This window comes from Colossoma macropomum, unplaced genomic scaffold (genome assembly GCF_904425465.1).
Source record: "Colossoma macropomum unplaced genomic scaffold, Colossoma_macropomum, whole genome shotgun sequence".
Lineage (NCBI taxonomy): Eukaryota > Metazoa > Chordata > Actinopteri > Characiformes > Serrasalmidae > Colossoma > Colossoma macropomum.
In genome coordinates, this window is record NW_023494785.1 from 41,954,582 (window position 1) to 41,963,844 (window position 9,263).

The window sequence follows — 9,263 nt, forward strand, 5'->3', positions numbered from 1 at the left end:
ATGATAGAAAGCATCATTCACATATATATAATATATAATATAATATATACAATATAAATAATTGCAAAAAACGATTTATATATATATATATATATATATATATATATATATATATATATTTGTTTGTTTGTTTTGTTTCGTTTTGTTTTGTTTTTTGTTTGCTTTTGCAATTATGCATGTTACTTGTGTGTTTCGTTTTCATTTTTGATCGTGTCAGATGTTCTTTTAGAGCCAAAAAAGAGGAGAACTCGCTGAACCGGACTGATCCTTTGCTCGTACAGAAAGGAACAGAAGGTGCTTCCAGCGTTCTGGGCAGAAAAAAGACACGTCATGCACGTATCACAGGATCCTGGCCCAATTTTCCCTTTGTTTCCATTGGTCCAATTGAGGGCAAAAACAGTTGATCGACAGCAAGCTTCTCGAATGAAAGCATTGTAAACAAACCGAAGCCCCGCCCCTGCGCTTTCGCCATTGGACGGAGACGCTTTGCTCTTCTCTGATTGGCCGAGGCGTCGCCGAAGGGGCGGTGCGGGGGTCCCGTGTTGTTGTTCCAGTAGAAGTGGATCAGTCGACATTTTAAAAATAGACCGAGATCTGGAGGAACTGGGCTTATTTATTTTGCGGAAAGAGGTTTTATTGTTTCGTTCTTTAACGAACAGGAGGGCAGACGTCTGATTAAGCTGCTTCTGGATTCTTCTGCTGAGGTACAAAAAGGTAAAGTTTGATTTTGTGGCTGTTTTTAAACCACCAGTCTGTGTAGAGGCGTAGACTATCAGTCAGCTGTAGGTTACTTAACGTTACCGTACAAACGGCTATAAAAGTGACCATATAAATACGTTTTATAGCAACATAACGGCAGATTCTTCGCTGTTTGTTTTTATTTTGCTTTGCTTAACTGACCACGTTACGAAAGAGCGGGTCAGGCTTCAGCCAGGCGACAGATCAGCTGGTCAGAGTTGCTAGCTGGTTAGCTAACAGTTAGCTAGTCTATCGCCTATTAATGTGGACATTAGGATGTTAATAAGAAAGGCTGTGAGTTAAAACACTCATTTCCACATGGTGTATTGGACATTCCTGTTTTTTTTATGTTTTATGTCATCTTTTTGGCTGAAAAACATCTTGAAAGTGTGCAAACAACGTTTCCTCCAGGGGTGTAACTAGAGATTTATGGATGGGCGGGGGGCTACCTTAAGGCTTAACTAGGGGCCTCTGGGGGGAAATGTCTGTTCGTCACGAGGTTTTTATAATAGAAATAGGCATAAAGTTGATCAAACATGACTTCTTGGTGAAGTAGGGGCACAGTAGATGTATCTCTTCATAGTCTGTGTTAGGCACAGATCTACCCTGCTGAAAAAGACCATTAGAACTATTATAATTCAAACCTGGTGGTTTTGCTTTCTAATGGGAATTGGCTTAGTGGGTACCATTAGAGACTACTAGTTTCCTGTAGGACACCTTTAGATCCTAGACGTCCAGAACGCATGTTAAACTGTCACGAGTCCTTTACACTGTGATGTCGACCCATCAGGTAAACCTGAAATACTATTAGTGACTATTGGAGACCACCAGGAACCAGCGGGTTCTTTTTCAGCAGGGATAAAATGCCTTAAATGCTATCCATCCACCTACAACAGACGCAGAACAAGCAGAGGTGCTGAAGTCGAGCAGTGTGATCTTCTCTTGCTTAGATATGCTGCAGGTCATATATGTGTTATTAAAACACACAGACTATAGGTTAGTACCTGATCAGATCTGCTCCTTCAGCTCCTTTCTCTCCCGCTCCTCATTATTTGTCTTAAACTCAGAAACACAAGAACGCAGAGCTTCATTTTTTACTGCAACTGGCAAAAATCTTTTCACCTGACCGGCCTTCACTTCAGCTCCGTCCATCTACAAAGAAAATTGCACTGTGATCAATGCTGTGTGACCTTTTACTGACATTAACTCACTGTGAACAGCAGTCTATGGCTACTGCTGAGGTGATTGTTTCAGATATTAAAGAGAAATATGGAAATAAGAACTGCCAGTAACACTGTTTCTGTCTCTTTTGCTCGTTCACCCTCTCAGTATCTGTGAAGTTTCTTAAAATAATTAAAATATTTGGCTTGTCGCCTAGCTAACATTAGTGCTATATCACCTATCACCTTTTGTTTATCTCACGTAACTAAAGTAGTTTGCGTTTGCTACAAGCAGCTGGAAAAAACTTTATTATATATGCCAATTTATTTACCATAATGTGTCACAAATTCGAGTATCTTCCCTCTGGAACTACTTATACTAAGGCTTAATGTTTATTCTAGTGAGATTTAGCTAAAATCCTGTCACAAGTTTAGCCACTGCTGACATTCACAGGGTGAGTAAATGAGACCCGCCCCCAGGTCTGTTATGATTGGCTTGCAACTCATGAGGTCTGATCTGATTGGTCGAGCCCCTTTTCCACATTGCTAAACAGCAGGACTGCCGTCTCCTCCTATGTTATGTTGGTAAATCTGATGGCAGTGGTGGATCAGAGCAGCAGCAACTCCTCCTCAAGTTCTTAGTGCCCTCCCATCACAGCATGCTGTGAATTTGGAGACATGGTGGCGCAGTTGAATGAGAAGAACTATTGACTATTTAAGCAAATAATGTACATTTATCTGGGGAGCTTAATAGTTTAAACTGTTGCTTTAAAGTCAACAGTGGATTCACATGTAAGCCTTAAAGTGGAATTCCACCAATTTTTCAAAATTTCTGTGTAATTCGGTCCTTGAGATTGTCGAAGTCATTCAGAGCGGTTTGATCTGAAGTGGTTCATTTGCAGAGAAACTTACCAACAATATTTCTTTACAGTGGTGCTGATAGGAACCAGGGGTCGCCATGTCTACAACACAAATGTATCTATTTTGTTTACTATCCAAAACCACCTACACATTCACTGTTTTTTATATATAATGTTGGTGATTGTAAAATAATCATAAACAAGTTATTCAAGTGAATTCATAACCATTTCATGTACTAACGTTCTGTAAAGGGAGCTTTTAGAGGTGGATATCTGGTTCCTATCACCACCACTGTGAACAGTTCTGACTGTTAAGTTTCTCTTAACAGAGCATTTCACACCAAACCGCTCTGAATGACTCTCTTCACATCTCAACCATTTAATTATGTAGAATTTTTGAAAATCGGTGGAGTTCCCCTTTAACACTGTGAAGTAATACTAGAGAGCTGGGTGAAAATGGGTTTTTCTCGTAAAAGAGTAGTTGATTATAACGCTGTGTATGAATGTGAAAGAAGATTTTGTCTGTTTTTGTTTTAATAAACTGATGAAAGCTGAGGATTATAAACCGAGTCTGAAGGCTGATAGTAATATGACTGGACATTGTTTGTTTTTGCTCCTCAGATGAGTAGCCAGTACCAGCGCAGTGTCCCGTTTGAGGTCCGGAGATTGGAAGGGGAAAGAGTTCGAGCCAAACATCCGGACAAAATTCCAGTAAGTCATAGAGCTGCCAGAGTTTTAAAGGAACACGCCAGCGTTTTTCAGTCTGATCTGTATCTGCTACACCTGTAGCGCACAGTCGATTATTACAGTCATTTTAATGCTTTCCTGTGTAAAAAGACGCTTATAATAGAAGCCAATGGACGGCTGAGTTTTGACAGTAGATGTTTATTCTCTGCCCATCGGCTTCTCTTAGTGTCATGTTGATGCTGTTTCCATTGACAATGGCTCCAAATATGTCTTGTTTATTAGATCATTGTAGAGAGAGCCGCTCGATCTCGCGCTCCTGAGCTCGACAAGAAGAAATACCTCGTTCCCTCAGACCTGACAGGTGAGTCTGCGCTTGTTACATGCATCTCCTTCTCTTCTCTGCTGTGCTGAGACGTAACAAACACTACTACAGACTTAAAATGATAGTTTGGCCAAAATTCAGATTCAAAACACACATTTTACCTTCACTAAAATGTCGTTCACACACGTTAGGTGTCTGAAATTTGCTTCTTTAGTGTTGCATTGGTGCCATAAGGCTAATGTAGCTAAGTAATAGTAGCCAGTTAGCATTCATTAGCATCATGCTAGCTGCATGACTAAACCATCACATGTCTGGAGTTAGGCAATCTCTAACAAACTTGCTTATGTGGTTTCTGACACCGCATGACACACTGTTATCTGTAACAGAGGAAGTACATCACATAGCTGAAAACTGTAATAGCTGCCATCATGAAGAATTTTTCCTGTCTATTTTTATAGATATTGGCATAAATAGTATGTCATGCAGTGTTAATATCGCTGTTGTCGGAAGAAAACCTCCTATTTCCAAGATGGTATATTTTCAGGAGAAGGAAAAAACACAGTTTACTTTTAATGTAAGTCAATGGAACCAGACTTTTTTCCAAGCCATTTTGAGCCGTTTCTTTTGGTCCATTCATCATGAAATTTACACACGATGTAAAGAGCAACAGGTACTTTTAAACTATGTCAAAAAAACTGAAAAACATAAAAAATGGAGATACGAGGTTTTCTTCCGACAGCAGCGATATGTTTGAGGCAATTGCATGGTGATTAAGGTATGCGGTTAGCACCATGCTAACTGGTGGGCTATAAGCTTCCATTACTTGTTAGCTACATTAGCCTCATAGCTCCAGTGCAAAAAACAAACAAACTTCAGACACCAAACATGTCTTGACTGATTTGGGGTAAGACACTTTTACAGTTCCTGAAATCTTAGTAAAAAGTAGGTATTCTCCATTTTTCCACCAGTCACAGCCTCAGCTGTGTCCTCATCTTCTGACATTTAGGTTTCTGTTCCGTCTCTTTCTCTTCATGATAAATAACGGCCTTTATGAAGAGTTCTCTGAATAAAAACTCACTGTAAGTGTCTCTCTCTCTCTATCCCTCTCTCTCTCAGTTGGCCAGCTGTGTTTCCTCATCAGGCAGCGAGTGTCCATGAGGCCAGAAGAAGCGCTCTTCTTTTTCGTCAAAAATTCCCTCCCTCCCTCCAGCTCCCCTCTTTCCATCGTATATGAGGTAATCCATAAAAAAACGCACTCAAACGTACTTGTACATGAGATATTTACATGAGAATTTAAAGTACATTTGACCATTATGATCTCAATCCCCATTGAAGTTATAAGAAAAATTGAGTTTCCATTGATCAGGGTTATCTGAAGGTTGTCACCGAGGTTCTGCAGGGCTGATCACACCACAGAAAAAAAAACAGTGTGCACATGCAGTACCATTAATAAGTTTCCAGTCTGGTCGCAGGTGTTAGGTATGCAGATTCATACTGGATGAAATCACATATCTTATCAGTAATCACTAACAGAACCTAACCTCATAAAACTAATCCAGCTCCAGTAGGCTTAACTGCGCAAACCCTAGGCTTATTCTTCAGCGCTTATTCTTCAAAGCTTATTATCTAAAAAGTACTATAAATTATTCAGTGTCTACTAATAATTATGAATTATTCAGTATCTACGATTAACTATTCAGTAACTACTATGAATTATTTAGTATCTACGATTAATTATTCAGTAACTACTATGAATTCAGTAACTACAATGAATTATTCAGTATCTACTGTCAATTATTCAGTATCTACCATGAATTCAGTAACTACAGTGAATTATTCAGTATCTACTATTAATTATTTAGAAACTACTATTAAATATTCAGTATCCAGTATTAATTATTCAGTAAATGCTATGAATTATTTAGTAAATACAATTAATTATTCATTATCTACTAGTAATTATTCAGTAAACACAATGAATTATTCAGTGTCCACTATTAATTGTTCAGTAAATGCTATGAATTATTTAGTAAATACTATGAATTATTCAGTATGTACTATTAATTATTCAGTAAACACTGAATTATTCAGTATATACTATTAATTACTCGGTATCTACTGTTAATTATTCAGACACTACTATGAATTATTCAGTGTCTACTATTAATTATTCAGTAAATGCTATGAATTATTTAGTAAATAGTATGAATTATTCAGTATGTACTATTAATTATTCAGTAAACACTGAATTATTCAGTATATACTATTAATTACTCGGTACTATTAATTAGGGCTTCAATAAATGACTAATTTGATAGTCAAATAATCTATTGATTATTGAAACGAATAATTCAATCAATTACCAAATAATTCTCATGTAGCTATCAGCTGTTAAATTTAGTTTGAGGTTGTTTTTAGGAATTTGCTAACAACCAAGACTGTAAAGATGAATAACTCATTCAGAAATTCACTGTTTTAATGAACTTCCCTGCTAATACAAAATATAAATAAAACTCTGATACCTTCACCAACTAATTGACTATTAAATTAGTTGCCAGCTAATTTAGTCGTCGATTTTAGTCGACTAAGTTGAATAATCGTTGCACCCCTACTATTAATTCAATACTATAAATTACTCAGTTACAACTGTCAATTATTCAGCAATTTATCAGTATATCTCCATCTATTCAGGCTACAGCAGTTTAGCTCTGCCCATAGTTAGATAGTTTCTGAATCAGTCGCAAGACAGAGCAGCCAATCAGGACAGCGATAATTTACATATATCAGTCTTAAAGGCACAGGTTTTTTGCACATAAAGCCACACAAATGTCATAAGTAGCTCAATTTTAGATGGTAAAATATTTTTTTATCTGTTTTTTTTTGTTGCTTAATTATTTTCTGACCGGGTTCAAATGGCCATGTTTCCGCGCAGGAACACCACGACGAGGACCTGTTCCTGTATATGACCTACAGTAATGAGAGCGTGTACGGAGCCTGAGAGAAGACAAAAAGGAGCCGCAGTGGGAGCAAGAGGGAGAGGACGGGGCCTGGAGCATGAGAAAGAGGGAGGGATAGAGGGAGGGAGGCGGTGGAGAAAGAAAACGAGGGGTTTTGAAGTGTTAACTGTGTTACCACTATTATACCGTGTTGAGACAGGCTGAGCTTTGAGGGGCATTGTACAGCGCTGTGGTTTGTTTGTGTATTTGGGGGCAGCCCTGGGGTTCGACTATACTCAACTATGACAGCAAAGCATTACAGCATTCTGGCTTAGATGTTAGAGATGGAGTGAGGGACGGTGACGTAAAGGAGTACTTCTGTGTTTTTCAGCCTGATCTCTGACTGCTGCATATGAATCATACTGCCGATTACCACAGGCAGTTATTTAAGTCCGTTTCACTGTTCTTAGAAAAGAGACTTCAGAATTAGTGTATAATAGAAGCCAGTGGGCAGTTGCTCAATTCTGTCGGTAAACACACTTGCGCAACTCCATTTTTCGGACACTTCAGAATTCTTCAGAATTAATTTGTCTGAAATGTGTGTGTAATTCACTTTTAGAGGTTGGACTAGTTTTCCAGAGGGTGACATTTGTGGCAGTTTATTCAGATCAGTCTGAAAAATACTCAGGTATTCCTGTCAAAGACAGAAAGAAGAGAGGGGGACCGTGTAAAGACAGTGGTGCCGCACAAAAGTGTTCATACCTTCATGACTCTCTCCTAGGAGTGACTCATCTGTATTTAATGCAAATAGTATTTTTGTAAAGTTATATAATACATTTTGTTCAAATAATGAATAAAAAAATAATACTGAATATTCTGCATGTCTGAGATTTTTGTAGTTTGTAGTCTGTTGATGGATTGCAGCACAAAACATACCAGCATTTACCTCAGAACTACTCAAAAGAAGAAGAATATTTGTAGCTTTAAAGTTTTAATTGAGGTATAATTAAAGTATTTTTTATTCCCTGACAACATGCATTATAGAGACACTTTAAAGAGAGATAGTGAAAATATATTAATTTAATGTAGAATTGGCAATCGGCTCTATTTTGATACATAATTTAAAAGCCAAGAGTAAGTAGTGCTACTGAACATAAGTTGTTTGGTTGTAAACAATTTTTTTTTGGTTACATTTTACCTTGTTTTGAACTCCATCCACACTACATTTCTACACAACCTTTATGATGACATGATTATTTTTTAACAAGGTATGGCCATAAATTGATATACTGAGGCCATAAATTCATATATTGAGGCCACAAGTTATTATACTAAAGCCACAACATACATTTCTCATGGCTACAAATGTATATATTGATTCTTTGAGGCCACAATTTAAATTCCTCATGGCCACAAAATCATGTGTTAACATTTTGAGGCCACAAATTAAGTTCCTCATGGCCACAAATTCATATATTAATATTTTGAGGCCATAAATTATTATACTGAGGCCACAAATTAAGTTTCCCATGGCCACAAACTTATATATTCATATTTTGAGTCCACAAATGATTATACTGAGGTCACAAATTAAGTTTCTCATGACCACAAACTCATATATTCATATTTTGAAGCCACAAATGATTATACTGAGGTCACAAATTAAGTTTCTCATGACCACAAACTCATATATTAATATTTTGAGGCCACAGATTATTATACTGAGGCCACAAATTAAGTTTCTCATGGCCACAAATTCATATATTTATATTTTGAGGCCACAAATGATTATACTGAGGTCACAAATTAAGTTTCTCATGACCACAAACTCATATATTAATATTTTGAGTCCACAAATGATTATACTGAGGTCACAAATTAAGTTTCTCATGACCACAAACTCATATATTCATATTTTGAAGCCACAAATGATTATACTGAGGTCACAAATTAAGTTTCTCATGACCACAAACTCATATATTCATATTTTGAAGCCACAAATGATTATACTGAGGTCACAAATTAAGTTTCCCATGGCCACAAACTCATATATTCATATTTTGAGGCCACAGATTATTATACTGAGGCCACAAATTAAGATTCTCATGGCCACAAATTCATATATTAATATACTGAGGCCATGAATGGACAGGACTCCCAGCCTTAGGTATGCTGCAAATGCAAATCAGTGGTAACCTCCAAAAACAGGAAACTGAGGTTGCCACTAAAGTACATGGTTTGTAGATGCTCAGTCTGTCTGACTAACAGTCAACGTTTTTAAATGCGACTGAACCCTGTTGAAGGACAACACAGACCAGTATGAATTCTATGCTGGTCTAAGATGGTTTATGCAGGTCTGGTGCTGCTAATGACCCTCTATGTGATCAGTTATTAATCTCAGTGTTACTGAGCTCTGCTAAAGCCTGAGTAGACTGATCAATCAATGTGATCAGTTATTAATCTCAGTGTTACTGAGCTCTGCTAAAGCCTGAGTAGACTGATAAATCAATGTGATCAGTTATTGATCTCAGTGTTACTGAGCTCTGCTAAAGCCTGAGTA

At 37.4% G+C, this 9,263-nt stretch overlaps 1 protein-coding gene across 2 annotated transcripts; it reads left to right on the forward strand.

The window, feature by feature from the left end:
• The first annotated feature begins 540 nt into the window (after window positions 1–540).
• On the forward strand, window positions 541–6,772 carry zgc:92606 (uncharacterized protein LOC100000242 homolog). 2 transcript variants are annotated; one of them, XM_036595348.1, is made up of 5 exons: window positions 541–704; window positions 3,380–3,469; window positions 3,728–3,806; window positions 4,884–5,002; window positions 6,700–6,772. In XM_036595348.1, the coding sequence occupies exons 2-5, from the start codon at window positions 3,380–3,382 to the stop codon at window positions 6,763–6,765; spliced, it is 354 nt and encodes a 117-aa protein (XP_036451241.1). In that variant the 5' UTR covers window positions 541–704; the 3' UTR covers window positions 6,766–6,772. The 2 variants fall into 2 exon arrangements, with proteins under 2 accessions (XP_036451241.1, XP_036451233.1); XM_036595340.1 differs by having other exon boundaries at window positions 542–714.
• The last annotated feature ends 2,491 nt before the right edge of the window (window positions 6,773–9,263 follow it).

What these genes read in the sequence shown, in the direction of transcription:
- zgc:92606 (XM_036595348.1), top strand. Translation starts at nt 3,380, where the DNA reads ATGAGTAGCCAGTACCAGCGCAGTGTCCCGTTTGAGGTCCGGAGATTG. An exon ending in CGTTCCCTCAGACCTGACAG is followed by an intron (nt 3,807 to 4,883) that starts GTGAGTCTGCGC and finishes TCTCTCTCTCAG; the next exon opens with TTGGCCAGCTGTGTTTCCTC. An exon ending in CTCTTTCCATCGTATATGAG is followed by an intron (nt 5,003 to 6,699) that starts GTAATCCATAAA and finishes GTTTCCGCGCAG; the next exon opens with GAACACCACGACGAGGACCT.